Source organism: Petaurus breviceps, unplaced genomic scaffold, assembly GCF_028583685.1.
Source record: "Petaurus breviceps papuanus isolate PSGF00001 unplaced genomic scaffold, PetGlider_PUasm1.0 131, whole genome shotgun sequence".
NCBI lineage: Eukaryota > Metazoa > Chordata > Mammalia > Diprotodontia > Petauridae > Petaurus > Petaurus breviceps.
Window position 1 is genome coordinate 1,416,915 of NW_027185674.1, and position 25,505 is coordinate 1,442,419.

Here is a 25,505-nt window from a genome sequence, read left to right on the forward strand (position 1 = left end):
ACCTATGGATATTAACAAGTGCCTTCGGGCACATAGTACTCTATGAGATGCTGTCACCAGAAGGGCCTTTGTGATTTGTTCTCTGAAGTTTGGATTCAGTCAAAGGGCTGCCCTTGAGGACCTATAGGACCACATGTGGTCTCAAGGCTGCAGGTTCCCCTCCCCTGTTAGACATTCCATTGTGGGAATGAGAACTAGCTGATACCATCCCTGCTCTCTGCCTTTGAGGATTTTTAATCTAGTTAGAAAGATAAAACAAATACATGAGAACAGCTGTATCGACAAGACAGAAGTATCAAGGAAGCGTTACCTGTAGTAATGCCAGGTCAGACTGTTGTAGTTAAAGGGCTAATCTCTGTAACCTAGCACACTTGAGGACTACGTTCATCAGCACCTGTTTTCATGACTGTGTATCTAATTCCCCGACTAGATTACAAACTCCTTGAGGGCATGTAGCAAGGATGGTGTCTTATATATCCACAAAGCAATGCTAATACACTGCCTTGTGAAGCGGTTACACCCCATAAATACTAGTTGCATGGCTGACATCACCTTTTAGTCCCACAGAGAAACCTGATAAAATCAACCCATCAGTTGGCTGCTATTAATCAGTTAGTCATTCAAGTCAGTAAGCATTTATTCAGCACCCACTATGTGCCAGGAACCGTGTTCAGTGATATAACATAAACCTGTTCTGGATTTATCCTTTGCTATGTTCAGTGGCATATACAGAAACATGAGGCATAATCTTGGTCCCCAAGAAGTTTACAGTTTATCTGGTGAACTCTAAACTCTAGGGAAAGTCAATAGAATACAGAAAAAGAAACCAAGCCTTTTTTCTGTGTATCTTATCTAGGTGATTTTTCGGTTCAGCCAGTGATTATTGGGAAGTGACCTAGTTTCATCAAAAGAATACTGGACTTGGACTTAGCAGATATAGTTGCAAATTCAGGGTCTGGATCTTGCTATTTATGTAACTGACTAAGTAATTTGATGCTATTGTAATTAGATGATTAAACCTCATAGTTGTCTTCTGTACACTGGGGTTCACAAAACGTTTTCTGTCCACTTCACAGACATGCTGCAAAGCAGATGGTTTTGAAATCTCCACCGTGCTATGCAGGGTGTCTTAGTATTTCAGAGCTTTAATAGCTGGGAGACTTTTCATTGGGAAACTCTTGGGTTGGAGAGATTCAAAGGATGACAGGTGATGCTCCCTAGGGCATTTTGGTGATGAAAGTGAAGATCAGGCTGAAAGAGGTTCCAAATGGTGACAATGAAGAAAAGATAAAGGACACCCACCTTGAAGTGGTCAGAACCTGAATCCGGGTCTCCTAATTCCTCCTCTACAACCCTGTTAGCAGAAAGTAGCACCCTACAGGGTCTTTCTCTTAAGACTTAGTTTTGACTTATTTCTACAAGGCAAACGTAGGTGGCTCTTCTGGACCGACTTCCCCACAGTGAGCAAAACATCCCAAGCTGGGCAGTTTTTATTTTTAATTAAAACATGAAAATGCATTCTGCAAGTGCCACTGTTACCTTGGAGATGCTATAACCTACAATAACTTGGACACCAGAGGCAATTTGCTTCTTATATTTGGCAACCTGGACCCATAAAGCTCATCTGTTATCCACAATGCAGAGTAATTTAATGGATTTAGCATCATTTAATTAAGCTTAAATGTAATTGCATGATGCTAAATCAGTCTGTTATCACTTTTAATCAGCAGTCAGAAGGGCATGAGAGATTACATATGCTCCATGTGCCCTGCTCCAGAAGCAGTGATCCCTGCATCTGGACTGGGTTCTCCCAAGGAGCACATCTAACTTCTTTTCTGTGTTCCTGTGATGCTGTACCACTAGGCTCTTGGATGCCTGTAGTAGTTGCCTTTCTCAGGGTTTTCTCTGCCTGGCACCTCACTAAACTCACATTTTGCAAGCCTCATTGAGAAAGCAAGCGGGCGATACTTGGGTGGACACTGTTGCTAGGATTACATTTGAATATCAGGGGACCTAGCCGTGGTGCTAGATTTTGTATTAAAGCAGTTCTTGGAAACCAGTGTGCATCAACCATTGGGAGACCTGCCAGCTTGAGGCCTGCCAAAAACCCTCTGGTCCCTTTACTTGAAGATGGATGGCTTTAAGTCAGGGCTGCTAACCCAGGTAGGACAGGAAGGAGCATTTTGTGAACCCTCATTGCTGAGCAAGTATAAAAATCAAAATCTAGCATCTCTGGACAACTGGCCAACCCAAGAAATGCTATCGCTAAACAGACATAGAGTTAAGACACCAGCTGGTGATCAGGAAACTTAGTCTTCAATCCTGGTTCTGCTTGCCACTTTCCAAGTGATTTTTGGACAAGTGACATCAGGCAGGTCACCAAACTTGTCTGGGCCTCAGTTTACTCATCTGTAAAATGCAGGACTCAGAAAAGATATTCTTGAAGGCTCATTTTAGTACTATTGCCTTATAATGATAGCTTCTTTTAAAGTTTACATTTTCCTCAAGACCTTTCCCAGTGCCCTTCACCACCACCCCTATTTTCCTTTTCCAATGACCTTTACTTATCCATTATGTGTTAGCAGCTGGGGGAGGAAGGCACGGCTGGGGAAAGTTGTTAAGAAAACATTTTGTAAAATTTAAAGCACTATACAAAAGTGAACTTTAACATTACAGAATTTTAGAGCTAGAAGGCCCTTTGAGATTATTATTCCCCAAGCCACTAGGTGTCATAGTGTACCATGCTGGGCCTGGAGTCAGGAAGACTCATCTTTCTGAGTTCAAATCTGGTCTCAGACACTTACTAGATGTGTGACCTTGGGCAAGTCACTGTTTCCCTCAATTTCCTCAACTTAAAAATGGGTGTAATAACAGCGTCTACCTTGCAGGGTTCTTATAAGGAACAAATGAGTTCAAATTTGTGAGAAAAAAAAAGTGTTTAACACAGTGTTTGGCACCCAGTAGGTGTTTTATAAAACTTCTTTCCTCTCTCCCAAGCCCCTCATTTTACAAATCAGAAAACTGAGGCCCATGTATGCTTTGCACATTGTTAATTACAACTCATCTCCCTCCCTGGAATTTATGCTGTCTTTTGCCTTTATTTTAAATCCCTAGCACTTAGACCAGCACCTGGCATTCAGTAGGCACTTAATGAGTGCTTATGGACTAACCAAAATTGTGTGAAGTGTGTGTAGCACAGGTTTTATTACTCCCCTCTTGCAGGAAAAGAAACCAAAGCTTTTTCAAAGTCATGCAAATAGTGGTATAGTGAAAACTTGAACCCAGGTTCTTCGACTCTGAGTCAAGAACTCTTTAAACTATACCACTGTAGACATAGGCTGCCTCGGGGAGCTAGAGTGAAGGTGGCTTGGCTGCCAGTGTTCATTTTCACAGAACATGCTCTTATTTAAGTCTTACAAGGCAGCCTCATCACAGACTTGTCCAACGAGCAATTTGTGGCCATTATGAGGTGGCACATCTTGTTCTGAAGGATTTCATTTCATCCTTCGAGTTCATCAGCTTTCTAACTGGCACGCTGCTGGGTTATCAGCTTCCCCAGGTGGACATAGCCGAGGGAGTGAAGGATGACCCAGACAATGAGAGGCGTCTCAGCATGAGCTACTTCTTATGAAGGGAATGCATCCTGAAGGAGACGCGAGAGAGACGCCTGAGTTTTCCTGTAGGACCTACCTACTGATCTCCATTAAGCAGAAGGATCTTTGGCTTTAGTTGAACTTTCCCATTTTGACGTTTAAACACAGAAACCAGGAACTTGAATTCAGGCAGTTTTATCGATCTCAGTACCTGGAACATAGTAGGCACATAATAAATGTTTATTGATTTTATTGATCTCATTTAGGATTCTGGATTATAGACCTAGAGCAGGAAGGGACCCAAGAAACCATTTAGTCATCTCTGTACTCATTTTATAATTGGGGAAACTGAGGCCAAGGAGGTTAAGTGACTTGTATAGGGTTTTACTGGTAGTGAGGAACAGAGATGGAATTTGAACTTGGGTCCTCTCCACTCCCAAGCCCGAGCTCTTGAGTGCCCCCTCTGGGTTGAGCTGGGCACTGGAAATAGAAAGACAAAGAAGCAGTATTTTTGCCCTTAGGTAGCTTACATATTGGGCAGCTAGTCATTTAACCCCGTTTGCCTCAGTTTCCTCATCTGTAAAATGAGCTGGAGAAGGAAATGGAAAACCACTCTGGTAGCTTTACCAAGCAAACCGCAAATGGGGTCATGAAGAGTCAGACATTATTGAAATAACTGAACAGCTTACATTTTACCCCTAGAAGGGGGATCCCTTGAAGGTTGGCTTCCTGGGTTTCCGAGTGAAGGTCTCGACACCCCAAAGAAGCTGCTGATAATAACAATAGCAGTAGTAGTTGATATATACTTTGCCCCTTGGAAATCAGTTTTCCCATCTGCAAAATGGGGATAATAGTTCTGGGTTTGGAGGATGACCCAGTGGGCTTAGGCATTCAAAGCCCTTTGCAAATATCAAAATGCTATATTAATGTCAGTAGTTTTTTTATTATCATTACCACCCAGCAATCCACACCCAAAACCCAAGGCCTCTGGAGCCAGGACTGCCATCCCCAGCCTCATTTCTCCTATTCCTCAGACAGGCAGCCCTGGGAGTTCTTTGCCTTCTTCAGCACCCTCAGCCCTGACCCTGGACTTCCAATGGTTTCATTGGCTCACGGAATTTAAAACTGGGAGGGACCTTACAGAGAGACCAGTGTAACCTCTTCATTTTAAATCTTAAGTTGAAGTGATCTATCCAATACCGTGCTGGTGGCAGGGAGCAGAGCAGGTCTCCTCTGACTCCTAATCCAGTGATCTGGCCACTGCATTAGAGCTGGACCTTTCTAGTTCAAAAACAGTTCCCAAACTTTGCCTTTTGATTTGACAGTAACAGGGCTTTGCATCTTTATTGAGTTGGTTTTTGGTTTTTTATATTCCCAATAGAGTTGAGTGCTCTAAGAACATTAACAAATTGAGCATAATACTGACCCTTTTCTAGTGCTAAAAATCATTGAATCTAGTTTGGAAACCTTCCCAGGTGTGGCTAATATTAATGACACCATAGAGTCTGAGCTGAAAGGTGCCCTAGCCAAGGGTTGATAGTACCTTGCAGCTTTGGATCTCTGTTCCTGTGACCTAGTCCAACCCCCTCATTTTACAGATGAGGAAACTGAGGCCCAGAGAAGGACAGTGTCTTTGTTCAATGCCCCATCATGTAAGTAGCAGAACCAGAATTAGAACCCAGTTCTCCTCACTTCTGATCTTAGTTTAGGAGTCCCAATAAGCAGATGAAGTCAGGTTTCCCTTTTAAGACCTGAGCTAAGCCCTGGATATAAGAATCAGTAAATACAGCTTGTCAACCCTCTAGCATTGCCCTCCTTCACCCTGAGCATTGCTCACTGCACCCACTTTCACTTTAATGGTTTACAATTTCTCAAAATGTCAATCCTCATTCTATTTCCTTCAATCCTGTATCCCTCCCTGCCCATTAGCTGGTGGCAGCCAGTGACAGATGAGGAAACCAGCAGCACCAGAGAACGCCAAGGGTGATTTTTAAAGCTATAATAATTTGGTTATTAGCAAGTGTAATCATCAATTCCTGTGGCACCCATCTGGTTCCAAATTATATCATTGTGTAGCTTATGCAAAAAACTACAAGTGTAGGAACTAGCATTTGTGGGTACAAATAGAATTCTAGAATGCTAAAGAGAGCAAGGCTTTCATGGTCATTCTTGACACCTTCTCCGGGGGTGACTGAGGCAAATGCACTGTGTGGGGTGTGGGAGGAGTTTGTGTGTATGTGACCTGGGAAGGTGACTCTCCACTCTCCCACTAAGTTACTTCGTTTCTATCTCTCTATTTCAGCCCCAGGATGAACACCTCAGGAATTTTTGTACCTTGCTGGGTGTTGAGCACAGTCAGATGCAGCATTGGCTGTGCCACCGAAAACTGGTCACCACGTCTGAGACCTACGTCAAGACCATGTCCCTGCAGCAGGTGGTCAATGCCAGGAATGCCCTGGCTAAACACATCTATGCCCAGATGTTCAACTGGATCGTGGGGCACGTCAATAAGGCTCTCCACACCTCCCTCAAACAGCACTCCTTCATTGGCGTCCTCGACATCTATGGGTATGCATGAGCCTCAGGCTTTTGAGAATTTTCCACCCTAGCTTCTTCTTCAGAGAGTATTATGGTTATGATTACTGCTGTTGTTGTTACCTAATAGCAACACGCATATGGTGCCTTAAGGTTTGCCTGTGAGGTAGGTGTCATTATTAGCCCCATTATACAGTTGGAGAAACTGAGGCACATAGCAGTTAAGTGACTTACCCAGGATCACACAGCTAGTATGAATCTGAGGCAGGATTTGAACTCAGATCTCCCTGACTCTGAGGCTAGTGCTCTATCCACTGAGCTAACCTAACTGTATTAAAGAGTGAGGCCTCAGGGTGAAAAGGAAAGAGGACTGACTGTATTCCAAGTCAGGGGGGGTCTTGATTTAAATCACAACCCTGATGCTTATTACCTGTATGAACATGAGCAAGTCAAGTCACTTCCATAGTACTCAATTTCCTCATTTGTAAAATGAAGGGGTTGGACTAGATGGTCTCTGAGGTTTCTTCTAACCCTAAATCTATGATCCCATGATCTAAAATAGACCACAGCTGTCTTATCCCACACTTGATGGAGGAGGAAAACAGGACCAGAGAGGTTAAGTGGTTTTTCCAAAGTCACACAGCTATTAAATTATAAGAGCCAGGGCTAGAACTCGTATCTCTTCATACTAATAGCTCACATTTCAATAGCTCTTCAAAGTTTATAACGGTCTTCCTTATAGCATCCTTGACAGCTTCGTATACTACATTATTTCTCTTTTGCTGTAAGAGAAGTTAAGTGATTTGTCCAGGGTTGCACAAGTACTCAGCATAGAGCCCCACATTCAAACTCAGCTCTCTCTTGGTCCCACTACGGCATGATTCCTCACCAGGCTTATCATTAGACAAGGCCTATGCCATGTACATCATACGTAGGGAGACCTTATTTCAGACTCTGTGTTGCATATGAGATGTGTGTTAGGTGGAGTCACTTGTGTCCTGACCCCACAGCATCACAGGCTGCAGCTAAATGTTGAGCTCATTGGAAAAGGGTTTTTTTTTTTAATCTCATTTTGTTAAGTGTTCTGGCGAGGAGAAGGTGATATGTTAGTGAAAGGAGACTGGATTTATAATCAGGAGACAGTACATAACTATGTGAGAGTGGCCAGGCCATTTAACCTCTCTGCAACTCAGTTTCCTTGTCTATAAACTGAGTTAAATTAGGTCCCTTTTACTTCCGAGATACTTGATATTGGGGTTTGAGAAATAGCACCCTTGATTCCCAAATGAGTGATTAGATTTAGTTTCTCAACCACCAGGAGATTTCTGCTTTGAAGACTTTTAGAAGGTTTTGTTTTGTTTTAAAGTTCAGTGACTCTCTTTAACTGCTTACCCTCCCAGGAAGAATGTTGTCAGAACAGGGTAACCATTCTAATGAGGGACAATAATCGCCTGGGAATGAGCCCATGAAGCTGAGGTAGCTATGAGCTTGGAAGAAGCCTGAGAGAATTATCAGATGAGCTCCAAGGAAGGTTACAGTGAGGTTTTGTACCCCCTGGGACATGCTTCTCCATTGGAACACCGTCTATTATAAGAGTTATCACTCAGGTAAATTGGGAAATAGTCTCCTTTGCACCTATGTGTTTCTTTTTCTCTGGCCTAACTTCTTCCTATGGAGAAACCAAGAATAGATTAATTCCTCTTGGATCTTTAAGTTATAAAAGTAATGACCTCTGCCTAAAAATAGAGACCCTGCTGTTAGCATGGAAGCTCCCACATGCCGCAGTGAACAACTGCTGAGTGTGCTGAAAGCAGGCGGTCTCCAAGAGAAGTGTGTCTTGGGACCGCTGTAATGGGAAATCCTGTTGAGTGGACAGACTCAGACTAAGAGGATTCTGTATCAAATGCAATGACTTATTGGCTTTAAAAAATTTTTTAAGTTATGGAATAAAACAAGCATTTTCATGACATGGTAAAATTTTTTTAAAAAGATGATTGCATATGAATTGCACATCTATTATGACTTGATGTATTCACTTTTAAAAATGCTTATTAATCTGCTGTTGTGACTGTTGCTCATGTATAGAATTAATAGAATGGTACTGTAGAAAGAGCATGAAATGGGGGGCGGCTAGGTGGCACAGTGAATAGAGCACCAGCCCTGGAGTCGGGAGGACCTGAGCTAAAAATCCGAACTCAGATACTTAACACTTACTAGCCGTGTGACCTTGGGCAAGTCACTTAACCCCAATTGCCCTGCCTTCTCCCCTCCAAAAAAAATTAAGCAAAACTAACCAATAGGAGATAATAGACTTAATGTTCATGAGAATAATAACTAATAATAATAACTAGCATTTGTATTGTGCTTTAAGGTTTTCAAGAAATAACATGTATTAGTTCATTTGAACCTTACAACAATCCCTGAGGAAGGCAGTGGTCTTATAACCTTTTTTACAGATATGGAAACTGATGCTGAGAGAGATTATGACTTGTCCCAGGGTCACACAGCTAAGTAGTTGCCTGAAGCAGAATTTGAACTCAAATTGTTCAATCCAGCATCTTATCCATTGCGCCACCTTAGCTGCATCAGTCAGAGAGAAAACACAGAGAAACTATTGGGGCAAATGATGTCGACCACAGTCAGTAGTAAAGCACCCCTGGAGAGACAGGAGGGAGTAATAAAGACATCTTCCTTGGGACCATGGGGAATCCTTTTATTAAGGGAATTTGTTCTTTGAAGTTTGGATTCAGTCGAAAAGCTGCACTTGAGGACCTAAGAGGGCCACATGTGACCTCGAGGCTGCAGGTCCCCCACCCCTCCCACTAGATCTTTCTTACTGAGGGTGCACTGGAGCTCCTGGTCAGGCAGAAAGATCTGGAGAGTTTCTAAGCCTCAGCAAGAGAACGTGAAGGAGACCAAATGCCTTCTGAGCCTCAAGCTATAGTGATGGAGAAGCAAGAAAAACCACATAAAATCACCTTTTCCCAGCAAGAAGCAGCCCCAAGGGAGGAGATGGCATGCTCTAAAACTGCTGAATATTTTGTGTGTGTGTAAGTTTAGTTTTCCCCAATTTCAAAATGTATAGATTGCTTTGACAATCCCTCCTTCGTCATGATAGGATCATATGGAGTTCCCAAAGTTTTAAGCTTTAAGGGTTTAAAATTGCACGAACACTTGAAACTGTACCGAGAGTTTTGGAACAGAATGTATAGAAATGTTGTGTTTTTTTTTTCATTATTTACCTGAGTTGGTCTAGAACATGTTTCTTTTTCTACATATAGGCAAGTTAAATAATTGCCTAGGAAATCGTTCTCGTCTTCAAGGAACAACCTGATTTTCTGTAAAATAGGGAGAGGGAGGATATGTATAGTGATCTATATTGTAGACTGACTTTTCTCAAGTTTTTGTCTTGGAGGGCCTGCTAAACTCACATGGTTTTTTCCCTAACCAATCCTAATAACTTGTTACGGTTTCTGCGTTCCAAAAGCCGGTCTAATGTTTTACAAATCACCCACGTCCTGCACTCATTTTTGTAGCCGCTGATTAGTTAATTAATTTTCTATTTTTCTTTGATCTTGGCTAATTTTTTCTCCTAGAATTGTGAGCTAATGGAACACCTCTTCATACTCCCCACAGGATATAAAGGCCTACAGTCAAATAGGTGGGAGTTGTATCCTTCAAGGGAAAAAAAATCAGGTTATAAGAGAGGTCCCACTGTCACCTTTGTAAGGTCTCTTCTCCATTTCTTCTTACTGTTCCTTTATATCTACCTTGGACTGAGTGAATGTTTAAATGTACTACAACAGACCCACTTTTGTGACTTCTGTATGTCTTTTGCAAGCATTTTAATAAGCAGCCTGATACATGAAGGGAGAAAGATCTCTTGAGACTGGAACAGCCAGGGAAAGCTTTACGTAAGATGGACAGTGTGGGTAGAATTTGGATAGATCATATGAGGCCAGTGCCTCCAATAAAACACAACTGAAGCATTATAACAGGTGGCAAAAAATGGGTTGGAAGACAATGGGAAAACTGTTTTGGCTGGTCGGGGAAATAGCCTTGAGTCAATGAGCACTTATTAATGTGCCGGGCTTCATCCAAAATGCTGAGGACTTATAAAGAAAGGAAAAACCAGTCCCTGTTCTCAAAAGGCATGAGGTCTTAGACTATATGGAAATAAGTAGGTAAACATATGATGTATACAGAATAGATGGAGCGAAAAACTCCAGTTACTGGAAGGACCAGAAGAGGTCTCCTGCCAGAGATGGTATTTGAGCTAAGTCTTTAAAGGAAGCTAACTGGGAGAGGTGAGGAGAAAGAGAATTCCAGACATGGATATAGGAATTGCAGAGCTTTGGGTGAGGAGCGAACACCTTTGGGGCATAGTATGTAGGTCAGTGGAGCTAAATTGTGGAGAACGTGGATGGGAGTAAAGTGTATGAAGACTGGAAAGGTAGGAAGGACTCAGGTTGTGAAGAGATTTAAATGTCAAGCAGAGAAATTTTTGTTTGATTCTGAAGGTAATAGGGAGCCACTGGAGGGTGGGAGGGGAGAATGGTGTGACATGACAAGCCTATACTTAAGGAAAATTATATTAGCAACTGAGTGGAGAATGAATTGGAAAGGGAAGAGATCTGAGACACGGCGACCACTGGAGACTTTTGCAGGAATCCAGGCAAGAGGTGATGAGGGCCGGAGCTGGAGGTGGTTGTGTGAATGGAGAGAACCACACCAATGCAAGAAGTGTCACAGAGGCAGAACTGAGATGGGGCGACAGATGGACGATGTGGGGTGAGTGAGAGTGAGGAGCAGCGAATGTAAATAACCAAAGGTAAAGCAGTCAGCCAGTGCAGTAAGGGCTGATAAATAGGCAGCACCCAGGGTGTGAGTTCATAGGAGCAGCACCAGGGCAGCTCTGAAGGAGAATTGGTATAGTTCATTTTGAAGATAGAGGGCAGAAGTTATTGTTCTCTGCTAGCTTTAATGCTCCCAGCTAAGGAGGATTAGGGGCAGCTGTGTGATGCAGTGGAATTAGTAAGGCTCATCTTTCTGAGTTCAAATCCAGCCCCAGATCGCACTAGCTCTGTGACCCTGGGTAAGTCACTTAACCCTGTTTGCCTCAGTTTCCTCATTTGTAAAATGAGCTGGAGAAGGACATGGCAAACCCCTCCAGTGTCTTTGCCCAGAAAACCCCAAATGGGGTCATGAAGAGTCAGATAGTCTAACTCACACGCAGGAGGTCCACAAGTGCATCCTGCCCTGAACTGAAGCAAGCATGTCAGAATTACTTCACTTGGGGAATTAATGGGTGTTAATATTGCAGATTAATGTTGTGTTCTGAATTCTTGCGTTGTAGGGAAAATAAATAGCCTGTCACACATAGGCTAATGGCCAAATTTGACATAACTCTGTATGGAGGTAGGAGAAAGAGAACTAAATCTATGGTTCAAAGAACAGGAAGACAATTTGGCAGTTTTACAGAAAAGAAAACAGCATTGACATATTCCTTTTACTCTTAATTGTTGTGCTTATGGAGGCAGAGTAGGGGAATGGCTACTACCACATGACAGATGATCAGAAGTTATTTACACTTATCTCTGGAATGCATTCTTTATGCCAAGCCTGGTGAAAAAAAGAGATTCTCACTATAGATTTTTATTTGGTGTGGGGAGGGTTCAGGTCTGTGATTTTATTGGTGAAGAAGGACTCCGGGGAAGCCAATGCTCTCTGTACCAATGCAGATGAGCAATTGCCTCACAATATTTAATCTTAGAAAGTCGTCTGTGACCCTGAAAGGTTCGTTGACAAGCAGGCAGCATAATTTAGTGGCAGACCTTGAAACCAGGCCTTCTTGACTCTTAAAACAACTTTCCATCAACTGCTCCACTCTGCCTCTTCATTCTTTGCTGTTTGGTTGCTTCAGTCTCATTTGACTTTTCATGACCCCAAAGGAAATTATTTGTTATTTCCTTTTCTAGCTCATTTTACAGGTGAGGAAACTAAGGCAAACAGAGGTTAAGTGACTTTATAAGAGTCACAGAGCTAGTAAGTATCTGACTAAACTTAGGTCTTCCTGACTGCAGGCCCATCTCTCTATCCACTGTGCCACCTGGATGCCCCTATATTTTCTTACTTATGTACATACTGTCTTGTCCCCATGGAATTTAAATTCCTTGAAATCTTTGTATCTCCAGTGTTTAGCACAGTGCAGGTGGTTAAAAAACAAACAAACAAGCACTTGTTGAATGACTTGTGATTTTTGAAAGACAGGCTTAGGAAAGAGTTGTTCACTTCCTTACAAGGAGCAGGGGATGGTCTCTAGTCTCTAAAAGCACAAGGCAAGACAGCTGTTTTGGGACACTGCTTTGTGGGACAGTCAGATTTTTTAAAATGTTTTTTTTAAAACATTTTTTAAAATGCTCTTAGAGCCCATCCTGCAGAATTCTAAGTTTGGCACTTGCAGTGAGTATCTTTCCCATTTCAGGGAGAAAAATCAAGTTCTTTTTTATTGAAAAACTCAGTCTCTGTTTCAGTCAGCATGGTTAATTTTCCAACTGGCATTCATTAAATATTATTTTATAGAGAATCAATAACATTTATTTCTAAGTAAGTAAGTACTTAGAAATAAAATGAGGTGGGGGGAGAAGAAACCATGGGGTTGTTCAGTGGCCAAAAAATATCTTGGATGTAACAGAAGTTTGAACATTTCTTTTTCTGACTGGATTCTTGCCTCCATGCAAGTCAGCCTGCCTTCCCCAGGCATCAAATGGAAAATGCTTTATTACTTGAAGTCATAATCCACTGGTTAGGAATTCATGTGCCAGCTCAGGAGATGGGCTTTGGTAGGAAATCTAGTCTATCTATATCCTATTTATGTCTATCATATAGAAGACTGAAATATGATTTCATTCTTTCAGGAAATGTTTACTTAGTTTCTACAATATGGTTAGTTGCTATGGGGGCTCCAAAGGTTTCTGAAATACATACAGGATTTCCCAGAAAAATACTCACTAAAAATATTTTTTTAAACAGTAACTATCTAGTTCAGTTAAATAGGTATTCATTAAGCTCCTTCTCCAGCTAGCCATTACTCTAGGCACTAGAAAAACAAAGGCAAAAATGAGATGATCTGTGTCCTGAAGGAGTTTGCACTATGTTGGGTCAGAGGGGAAGGGGTGTGTGAACAGGAAGAGATACAAAATCAAGACATACACAGATAAAGAAATGCATAATATTTATTCATTTATTTTTTTACAAGACCTTTGATTTCTTTGGTGCAGGGGAATCTTGGTAAACAAACTTCTCCTAAAACAGATCTGTATCTGTTCATCAATTTTAACTAGTGAGTTACTTGGGTCAGGACGAGGTTGAATGACTTAGCCCAGATCATATGGGTCTGTATCTGTCAGAATCAGTGCACGATTGCGGATCCTCCTGACTCCTTGGTCAGTGTTTTGTTCACCATGCTTGATGTCTCTATACAGAATAAGCACAAAGTAATTTCAGTTGAGTTGGGAGAAGGATTGGGGAGGGGAAGTAACATCTGTGAAATCAAGAAAGGCATTTTAGAGGGAATGGCATTTGAACTGAGCTATGGAGGTTGCTAGCAATCCCAAGAGACAGAGCCAAGGAGGGACACCATTCTTTTTTTTTTTTTTAAAGCAATTGGGGTTAAGTAACTTGCTCAAGGTTACACGGCCAGTTATTATTTCTGGGTGTGGTGCTGAGTATCTGAGCCCAGATTTGATCCAGGTCATCCCGACACTGGAGCCGGTGCTCTTACTCGCTGAGCCATCTGGATGCCCCTAAGCAATTGGGGTTAAGTAACTTGCTCAAGGTTACACGGCCAGGTGTTTCTGGGTGGGTGCTAAGTGTCTGAGCCTGGGATTCGATCTCCAGGTCTTCTCAACACTGAAGCCGGTGCTCTTACTCGCTGTGCTACCTGGCCGCCCTGAAGGGCACCATTCTTGACAAGGGTCAGACAACCTGTACAGAGGCACTAAGGCAGTAGCTGTGATGTCACATTCACTAATATCAAATTATCATTTATATCAGTAGACTAAGAAAATCTGATATATGAATTTCCAATGAGATAGGTTGGAGAGGGTACTTACTGGCATCAGAAGCCAGTGTTTGGTTTTATCCAAGGATTCACCCATTTACTGCTGACTCTAATCCAAACCCTAATGCAGTCTCATTTAAAGTATAATTTAATTAGTAAAATTGGTTTTCTGTTCAGCTTCAAGGGAACCCTTACCTCTGATGAAAAAATTGGGAGGGGAGATGCAATGGGGACCAGGAAGTAGCTTTCCATTGCACCTTTGGGTCACTAAGATATGCCCTGGAGGAAGCAACTTGAAAGAGTAAAGGACCTTGATATAGTTTTTCACATCTGGTTCCTTACCTCCCTATAAGTTATCCTGCCCTCCCCAGGCTGCACCTCTGGAAAAGTCCTATTTGAAATTATAATTCACTGGTTGGGAGCGATAGGCTTTGGCAAGAAATTCAAGGTAGCTATTTCCTAATAGCATCTATTGTATAGATTGAGTAATTATTTCCTTCATTCAGTAAGTATTTCCTGAATTATTTTCTGAATGGTGAGTAGATGCTATGGGGAAATAAAAAGATTGTGACACACAATCCCTTTCCCCCAACAGTTTATACTCTAGTAACTTAAATATTTGTTCTCTATTTATTATGAGTTCCCTGGGTAATTTGAAATTTTCTGAAGAGAAGGCACTTTGGTACATTTTGAGGTCACATTCAAGAGTAAATATGGAAGGGGATCAGATCTAAGACCCTCATTTCATTTCCCTCTCACACTAAAGGCTTATGTGGTGACCACAAGCATGGTGTTTCAATTCAATTTATTTTCAACAAACATTTCTCCAGGCACTGTGCTAAACACTGGAGATACAAATAAAAAAAAAGTCCCTGCCCTTAATGAACTTACAGTCAAATGGGGAAAAACAGTGCACAAAAGGAGGCTAGAAAGTGGAGGCAGAAGATGTACATCTTTTTCTTTGAAGATGAAACAAGGCAGATCAGTAGATGCTGAGTGGAGTGAGAAAGGCCAGCTTTTGCACTCTACAAAGGAAGGCATTGGGAAGTGTTTGGTAGTCTACTTCTCTGCCTTCCAATCAGAAAGATGAGGCTGAAAGAGCTAGTGGTATCAATAAAGGCTTGAATTAGAAGCATAGTGGGGAGTTTACAAGTGATGAGTTAATCCTGGGAGGGACATCTTATTTCTTGGAGTTGGAGCCAGGCAGAGCAAAGATGCTGAGTAAAGTGAGCCAGAAAATCCAACTTCTGCCCTCTATAGAGGAAGGCTTTAGGAGGACTTGGGTATTTCACTCTCTAGCCCTCCAGTTTATCAAGTATTCACTATGTGAAAAACACACTGCAACAATTTTGAGGAAATAAAAAAAGAAAAATGACATCATATTTGCCTTCAAAGTACTTCATATAATCAAAGGATATGATTAGTATATAAATAACTCCATTACATTGTCCAGTCAGCTATCCCTAGAGAAATTGACCTATGGTTAGTTAGGTGAGAACCAGACAATGGAAGGAGGTGGCATTCCTATTCTTTCAATGTTCCCTCAATGATCCTGGACTTTTATTCCCCCAGTGAATGAGGCCATGAACCTACTTTGCTTTATTTCCTATAGAATTAGAATTGGCAGAATTTGGCAATTTGGTATCTGTTAGTCACAGTTTACTCATCTGTAAAAAATATATATAAAATTCTTGTATAAAATACTTATAATCCACAAGGGTGTTCTGAATAAAGTGCTTCATAATCCAAAGGCACTACAGAAATGATTTTTTTCCTCTTAAATCCACTTCCTACCTATGGGAAAGAAAGTCCAGAAATTTTACTGAAATTTTGACTAAGGAAGCCCAGCATTATTACTATAATTACTGTTTTTCTTTGTGTTGTAAATTATATAACACATCCATACCTTATTCCTATCTGAATTAATATCCTGACTTAAAATAATACCTCCTTGAATGTAAGTAAGACTTTTCCTTTTCCTTGTGTCACATGTACTAGTTCACCCAAAAAACCTGACACTCAGAAAGAATGGGTAGGGGAACAGCTGTGCAGAAATTAGATGAGGCCTCTGATTCTGCTGACTAAGCAGGTGTATGCTGAGTTTCCATAGTCATACTTGTCATTTAATTTTTATAATTGAATTTATTGTCTATGAATGCTTCCTGCCTAGCTGCCCGAGGGGAAAAAATGTGTTGCCTCCAAAGGTTTGGCTGCAGTCTAATGAAAAAGAGTGTCGGGTCAGACATTCACAGAACCTGGGTTTCTTTCCTCAGCTCCCAAACTAGACACCCACCTTTCCATGCCTTCTGCTTTTCTCCCCTGGAGAACATCTGAATGTCCTTGATTGCCCTTCACTCTTCGATGAGACTAGAATTTAACAAAAAAAGTACTTATAATGGTAATAATAGACTGGCATGTGTATAAATTTTTTTATTGTCATTACATATGATATCCAATTTTAGCTTTTCTGTAGGCCTATAAGGTAGGCTCTGTTATTATCTACCTTTTACAGATGAGGAAATCAAGGCTCCCAGGGGCTAAATGATTTGCCTACCCCTGGTCACACAGCTAATAATTCCCAGAGGTAGGATCTGAACCCAATTGTTTCCAGACTCGCATTCTATTTCCCCACTACCCCATATTGACCTCATGTATTATATACCCTGATGTAGTGATAAGGGTACTTGCCTAACTAAGATTTAAGGGACTTGAGGGCAGGTAGCACAGAGCGCTGGGCCCAGAGTCAGGAAGATTCATCTTCCTGAGTTCGAATTTGACCTCAGACACTTAACTAGCTGTGTTACCTTGGGCAAGTCACTTAACCCTGTTTGCCTCACTTTCCTCACCTATAATTGAGGGAATGAGCTGGAAAAGGAAATGGCAAACCAGTCCAGTCTCTTTGCCAAGAAAACCCCAATGGGGCTGCAGAGAACTGGACACAACTGAACAACAATGACTAACAAGCTTGGGTTCTGTCTCTGCTCCAAACTAACCATGTGATCTTGCTTAAACTGTTTGCATGTTGCTGACCTCACTCTCCTCCTGTGTAAAGTCAGGAATATGGCTGATTAGAGAAGCCCTGTCCTGCTCCAAATACCATTCCCCTTCTCACAGGAGTTCTTAACCTGTGAGCCAGGAAATTGCTTTTAAATATATTTGAATAAATGTATTTCAGTAGAATTGGTTTCCTTTGTGATGCTTTGTATTTTATTTTATTCACTTGAGAACATTATTCTGAGCAGGATTCCGAGGCTTCACCGGGGGCCTGAACTAGTTTTCTGTGGTGGTGCCCGCTGCACTAATCGGGAGGTCACACCCGGGGCGCTACTTGAACTCAAGTTCTGAGCTGCAGTAGTGCCAATGGCAGGCCTGTACTGGTAAATGTTTAACAGCTGGATGCCTGTGAGAAAAAAGTCTAGATACAACATACTTTTAAGTTTAATCTGCATTATTGACATTTTCTCCATCATTTTCTTGTCTAAACAATCAAAACCATAAGCCCTAATACATAGTACTTGCCTGTTACCAAGATATAGATGCTCACACTGAAAATTTAACCATCAGCTTATCCAAACCAGCTCCAGCACACTGCCTGCAAAAAAGCACCGATGGGGAAATACCAGGGGCCTAAAAGAAGGGCAAAGCCACCAAGCTTAGACTCAAAGTGGGTCAGTATTCCCATGCCAGTCAGTAGTGGGATCAGGCTGTGGCAATGAACTTCCAGCCTAGGCAATATAGGGAGACCCAGTTCCAAACAAAAAAAAAGTCTGCACTGGTTTTTTGGTGCCAATTCAACTCTTTTTTTTTCCTCTTTTATAAATTTTTTTTCCAGTTACATATAAAATTTTTAACATTTTTTAATATTTCAAGTTCCAAATTCTCTCCCCTCACCCATCATTGAGAAGACAAACAGTTCGATATAGGTTATACATGCACAGTCACGTAAAACATGTTTCCATGTTAGTAATATTGCAAAAGAAAACACAACTCCCCCCCAAAAAAATCCACAAGAAAAATAAAGCAGAAAAGAAAGTATGCTTCATCCTGTGTTTAGACTCCATCAGTTCTTCCTCTGGAGGCCGATAGCGTTCTTTCATCATGAGTTCTTCAGAATTGTCTTAGATCATTGTGTTGCTGAGAATAGCTAAGTCATTCACAGTTGATCATTGTGCAGTATTCTTGTTGCTGTGTACACTGTTTTCCTGGTTCTAGTCATTTCACTCTGCACCAGTTCATGTGTTTCCAGATTTTCATAAAAGCATCCGGTTCATCATTTTTTATTTTACTTTTTTGCTTTTTTGAAGGTGGGGGGGAGGCAGGGCATTTGGGGTTAAATGACTTGCCCAAGGTCAAACGGCTAGTAAGTGTTAAGTGTCTGAGGCTGTATTTGAACTCAGGTCCTCCTGATTCCAGGGCTGGTTCTTTATTCACTGGGCCACCTAGCAGCACCTTCATTTCTTAAAGCATGAAAGTATTCCATTACAATCATATACCACTGCTTATTCAGCCATTCCCCAGGTGATGGTCATCCCCTCAATTTCCAATTCTTTGCCACCACAAAAAGAGCGGCTACATGTATTTTTGTACATATGGTTCCTTTTCCTTTTTTGAAAAATCCAGACGTAGTAGTACTATTGCTAGGTGAATATATGCCCAGTTTGGTCATAGTTCCAAATTGCTCTCCAGAATGGTTGCATCCGTTCACAACTCTACCAAGTATTCAGTTTTCCCCCATTCCCTCCATTTGTCAATTTCCTTTTCTGTCATAATGACCAATCTGATAGGTATGATGTGGTACCTCAGAGTTGGTTTAATTTGCATTTCTCTAATCAATGATGATTTAGAACATTTTTTTATATGACTAAAGATAGCTTTGGTTTCTTTGTCTGAAAACTGCCTGTTCATATCCTTTGACCATTTATCAATTGGGGAATGACTTATATTCTTATAAATTTGACTCAGTTCTTTATGTATTTGAGAAATTAGGACATTTTCAGAGAAACTTGCGGTACATCTCTCCTCTCCCACCCTACCCCTCCAGGTTTCTGCTTTCCTTTTAATCTTGGCTGCACTGGTTTTGTTTATGCAAAATCTTTTTAAAGTAATCAAAATTGTCAATTTTATATCCTGAAATGCTCTCTGTCTCTTGTTTGGTCATAAATTCTTTTTTATCCATATATCTGAGAGGTAAACTATTCCCTGCCACCCTAATTTGCTCATGATATCACCCTTTATGTCTGAATCATTTATCCATTTTGGCCTTATCTTGGCATACAGCATGAGATGTTGGTCTCTGCCTAGTTTCTGCCAAATTGCTTTCCAGTTGTCCCACTCTTCAACTCTTCTTGTGGAAGATCCCACACAAGATAGTGTTACTAGACCTGAATATTTTTCTACTGCCTTTTTTCCTTTCCAAGGTATGGCCCTAAAGCAAAAATCCTGATCCTTCTCCAGAATGGGTTTCCATTATTCTGTTTTCAGCTGTTGCAGTCAAAGTTACACATTCTCTTAAAATCTCTCTATAATCCTTGGGCATGGGAGCTTGTTACCCCAAACCAGGCATCCTCCCCATTCCCTGTTGTCAGCAGTAAGTGAATGAACCCTACAGGCTAGTTTACAAGAGAAGTGGTTCAGAATCAATGAGCCAACAATTCAACTTGGGAAGAAACAATACTTCGCCCCAGTCAGTCTGAGCTGTCAGTGCACATAGGCTTGTAGCACAGAGCTCCTGTCCTACTGGGTCCATAATTCATTCTTTTTGAGGAAAAGAAAAGCTCTCTGTAAATTCATACTGACAAAGTCACACTGCCCTGGTCACTGTTTGTGTAATTGGCACTCAAGGAAAGAAACAAAAACTTTACTACGGGAACAGTTAACACGAGCTCTCAAGGGGTCTTTCTGAGCCAGTGGCATTTTAAAAAATGGTTGTTTGAGAGAAGAAAGCTGCTGCTGCTAGAAAAAAAAAAACTATTTTTAACTTCTGGAATAACTTCTTCCCCCTTCCCCCTCTTGTAACACTTGTGATTCCTTCCTTCTCGTTATACACTTTGAATTTGGGGTGTTTTGCTGAAATGTCTAGAGTTTGTCTGATTGGTGGTGTTCTGTGATGGAAAGAGAGCTTGACTAGGAGCCAGGAAAGACTGCTTCATTTCCCACTTCTGGCATTCATCCCGTGTAGGACACTGGGCTTCTCTGGACCTTAGTTTCCTGATGGGTAAAGCGGGGAGGACGGCATATACCTCACAAGGTTATTGTGAGCATCAATAGTGTGTGTGAGATTCTTTGCAAAGTTCAAAGTTCTATATAAATGTCAATCTCTTTGTTTTCAGTCATTTTTCAGTTGTTTCTGACTCTTTGAGATCCCATTTGGGGTTTTCTTGGCAGAGATACTGGAGTGGTTTGCCATTTCCTTCTCCTGCTCATTTTACAGAGGAGGAAACTGAGGCAAACAGGGTTAAGTGACATGCTCAGGGACAGTTAGGAAGTATCTGAGTCCAGATTTGAACTTGGGAAGAGTCTTCCTGATTCCTAACCCAGTGCTCTATGCACTATGGCGCTCTCTAGCTGCCCTGTCAACTTCTACTGCTGTTATTATTACCAATAATCATATTTATGAAATGTATCTGTTTCTCCATTATCTGAATGTGCATTATGAACTTTGTGGATTTTACCTGCCCCTCCCTCCCCTCTCCTCCACACCATCCTAGCTGCCTTCCTCTGGATGCTCAGTAGCAGGTCTATCAAACACATACATGTGACCCAGAACACTCCTGAGTGTAACCTGAACCAAATTAAAATGTAACTGGGAGATATTTTTTTAAATAAATAAGAATACAATAGAGAAAATATTGATATGTGGTTTTCTAAGTTAATAACGAGGCTCACAAAAATCCTCATGTGTAGTTAGTTGAGTGGCCCCTCATTTCTATTTGAGTTTGACACCATTGTCCGATAGCCATTCAGTCTGAACAATGTCCCAGATGGCATCTGACCAGGGCAAGATACTGCAGGAGACCTTCCTAGTCTGAGAATATATGCCCTTCTCTTCTTTGATGCTTACCCATACTGAGCTTATAATTCACTAAAAACAAATCATTTTCAAATGCATCGCTCTCTAGTCACACTACCCCCATTTGGGGGGCATTTTTTTTTAACATGAGGTTAGGTCTTTAGTTATATCACTATTTTTCTTTAACTGAGTGTTCCAACTTGGTCAGCATGGTGGTCATCTCCTGCCGCAGGGGAGGCAGGGAAGAAATTACCCTGTGGCATATATTAGAGGGGGAAGACTAGAAAGCTTCGTGGTGCAATGGATAGAGCACTGGGTTTGGAATAAGGGAAACTCATCTTCGTGAGTTCAGGTCTGATCTCCTACAGACCCTGGGCAAGTGTGATCCTGTGTGACCCTAGGCAAGTCATCTAACCTTGTTTGCCTCAGTTTCCTCATCTGTAAACTGAGTTGGAAAAGGAAATGGCAAATCACTCCAGTATCTTTCCCAAGAAAAAACCTAAATGAGGTCACCAAGAGTCAGGCAGGACTAAAATGACTGACCAACAGTCATCACAGTTTGGGCTGACTTGAAAAGACTTGATCACATCCTGTCTGATCTCCATGAGGCAGAACAGGACCTTGTCTTGGGGGTCTCTGTCCCTGGCGCAAATGCCTAAGACAAACCCTCTAGGTTCCAAATCTAACAGCACAAAATCCCAGGGAAGCACAACTATTCACACATAATCTGTGATCCTGTTTCTTCCACCTGGGTCACAAATCCACCTTTGTGGTTTCTCTAGAACTAATTAGATTAGCATAATCATCACTAGCTTCGGAACTAGTTCCACGCTGTCTGAAATAGTCCCCTTTCTATCAGGTAATCCTGGGTAGTAACTAGAGATGGCAACCCCCATAGCTGAGCATTCACCGTAACACCTGTTTCTGGGCATCCTACCTTTTTGTGTATGTACAGGAGGCTTGTCACCTCTTCCTCCTATGGTAACTTTTGTTCTGGGCATTGCCCTTTTTCAACAGTGTTTCTATAGAAGCAAACAGCTGCCTTGTGTGTTCTAGCACATACCTCATTTTTGCCCTTTTCACAGCTAATAAGATGATTGTCCCTATGTTCTTCAGCAAACTGACTTGGTCATAAATTTCCATTCTTTATCTCTTCCTTCTTGGTAAACTTTCACCCCCTTATTGTCAGGCTTTAAATGCATTGCTTCTGCTTAGAACATATTATTAGTGTGTCTTGATGTTCTGAGTTTTCCCTTTCTACTTTTCTAAATTGATGACCAGGACAACAGAGAGTGAAAGTGGACACCACTACATTGAAGATGGGGAAGGGCTGGTGTGAATTATGTGTCTGTAGTAAACATGAACCTTATGGAAATCTTGTGTTTCCATCACTCAGGTTAGAGAGTATGAAAAGATATGTGAGATTAATTCCCTCAGCACAGGTAATCTGTACTTGGTGACTTCTGGTAGTTCCACAGTGGTGTCTGCACAGGCTAGTTGTAAATCTTACAGTTAAGCTTATTTTAGACATAACTAACCAAGAAGACCTTAGATATATATGATCTGCTTTTTTTCCTTACAAAATTTTATTTTTTTAAATCAAAGCAATAACACCTATACTGAGTAAACATTAATTTTTGTTTAAAACCAGATGACAGGGCAGCTAGGTGGCTCAGTGATTAGAACACTGGCCCTGGAGTCAGGGGGACCTGCATTCAAATCTGGCCTCAGACACTTAGCCCTTACTAGCTGTGTGACCTTGGGCAAGTCACTTAATCCCAATTGCCCTGCCTTCACCCCCTCCTCCAAAAAAAAACACCCATATGACATGCAAGGTAAAGCAAGGTTCAAAGAAAAACAAACCCTCAGGTACTATTTAAACATCTTCATTATTAAAATGAACGGTTCTCCAGTTTTGATTCCATAAACCTTTGCTTTCCTGTGTCATTTCAATGACATTCTATCTCATGTTTCATTCACTGCTATGGCTCATCTGTTATAGACTCCAGCCCGTTTGGGGCTGCCTATTAACAAAAGTGTTGGTTATGTTCACTAGCCCTCAAGCACATATTCTAATCAACTCTCCCTGACAAGAAACACTTCTCATTTCTTCAGGCAAATGTCTATCTTGGTCAACCACATTCAAAGCTTCAATGTTAAATGTCATTTCACCTGTTCCTTAGATCAGGAAGCATACACATCTCCCCTGCTCAATGTAACTCCCCTGGTGCATACTTAAAAATAAACACCCTCTTTTAACCTAGCCATTCTAAATTCTAATAAATAAAACATAAGATTAAACAAATATTTATCTGCCATTACCTCACTTATCTCAGGATTCTCTGACACCACCTATCTAGAGGTCACTTCCTCTGGCACTCCTAATTATAGGATACACCACTGAAAACCAGAAATGAAGCCCCAAAAATGACTTTTGAGCAATCAAAATATTTTGGCTTATAATTTATGAATCAAAGCTCATGTACTACACTCATAAAAGAATCTCTCTGGTCATTGTTCAGTTCAGCAAGCATTTATTAAGCACCTTCTGTGTTCAAGATATGTACTATGCTGGGTGTTAGGAAGAGAAAGACAAAAACAAAATAATCTTTACCCTCAAGGGGCTTATATTCTACTGAAGGGGCTGGAGGTAAGGTGAGAAGACAACATGTACACAGATAACTAAATTAGAGGTAATTTTTTAAAAGGCAAGAACATCAGTAGTTGTAGAGGTATGAAGGAAGGCTTGACAGATGAGGTAGCAACTGACCAACCTGAACTGTAGCTTGTGGTCTATTTTAGATACCATTCTAATGAATTTAGTTATTTGGTTTCCTAGACTGCAGTAGATTAGGCTAGGGACATGGAACTGGCCTCCAAAATCAATAACACTGACAGCAGCAAGAAGTGACAGCTGATAATGAGGGAAAAGAGAGGACACTACAAAAAGGAAAACAGGTTGTTGCGGGGAGGGAGGGGGCATTAAGTGCAGATTTCTGAGGACTATTGGGGAGAACTATCTTATGTGCTTTGGTACTGCTTGAGGATGTTGCTGTGTTCTAAGCCCTAGAATGATGATTGATCAATTCCGTTCAGCAAACACTTAGCATCTTATCTTTAGAAGACGTTGGGTGATATGCTGACAGTACAAGCACAAGAACAGAAGAGTCTCTGCTCTCAAGTTTATGTTTGTAGGATTTTTTCTTGCATTGAAATTTTGATGATGCAATATCATATCATGTAACCTTATAGTTAATATTATATTGTAAACAAGTCATGATATGAACATATTCCTGCTGAAGCATGCTGGACTTCCTGACAACACCAGCCGTGCTGGTCTTCCAGTACTTGCTTGTTAAGACCTGTCAGCAGACTTGACCACTGATCCATTATAATTTGCATTTTGTGTGTTTATGTGGAAAATAATGTAATCACTGTGACTTTAACTCTGTTATACAACAGATGAAACATGCAAACGGTTTTAAAATTTTTCTTCTCTTCTTTCTTTATGCTTCCACCACCCCCTTATTTTTATTCAAAGCCTCTCAATTCCACCAGAGGCTGCTACCACCCCCTCCATTGTTCCAGCACCCTCTAGGGGAGCAGTATCACCCATTTTGGGAACCTATGGTAGACAATCAACAAAACAATAAATAGACCCCAGATTGTAGCATTTGTCTTTATCTGAAGTATAAATGCTCACACTGAAAATTAAACAAGTGTGAGCCAGTATGTACTGATTCCAGCAAACCCGTGCATACTCCAGCCATGTGGATTGCAGATTTTAAAAGGAATAGACTGTAGAATATAGTAAAGTAGAAAACACTAAAGTAATTCAAAACAGAATTTCTGCCTTTAATGATTCTGAAGGTGCTTAGAGATCTTAAAGTACTTTAGTGACATTATAAATGACTTTTAGTTATCATTGGACAGAACTTTTCAGAACATATTTGGTTTGAGAATATGTGTGTGGGTGATTCAGGTTAAATAGGAGTGTACTCTAAATAGATTTTATTTATAGATTTATGTTTAAATATATTAATATATCAATGACATAATTTAATGAGGTTTATTTAATAAAATTATATTTTGATATATTAACATATTAAATGTAAATATAGTTATGTTTATTTATACATAAATATATTACAGTGGAGGGGGGACATTAGGGTGTTTTAGAAATAAATGGATGACCAGAAAACTAGAACAAGTGGAGGAAGAAACCTCTCTCCTCTCTCTCTCTCTCTCTCTCTCTCTGTTTCTCTCTCTCTCTCCCCCTCCCTCTTCCCTCTCACTACATCACTGG

At 41.0% G+C, this 25,505-nt stretch overlaps 1 protein-coding gene and 1 long non-coding RNA gene across 5 annotated transcripts in view; one reads left to right on the forward strand and one right to left on the reverse strand.

Annotated features, from left to right (window-relative positions):
- The window catches only part of MYO5B (myosin VB), a 565,409-nt gene that overhangs the window by 318,226 nt on the left and 221,678 nt on the right, over positions 1-25,505 (forward strand). For all 4 annotated transcript variants that reach the window (XM_069104353.1, XM_069104327.1, XM_069104336.1 and 1 more), the window contains one exon: positions 5,896-6,161. In XM_069104353.1, the coding sequence (XP_068960454.1) occupies positions 5,896-6,161 (266 nt within the window). The remainder of the gene's footprint in view (positions 1-5,895; positions 6,162-25,505) is intronic.
- LOC138174511 (uncharacterized) lies at positions 13,346-19,168 on the reverse strand. Its single transcript, XR_011171760.1, has 2 exons — positions 16,484-19,168; positions 13,346-13,604 (listed from the first exon to the last, which is right to left on the reverse strand). It is a non-coding gene; the product is annotated as an uncharacterized lncRNA (long non-coding RNA).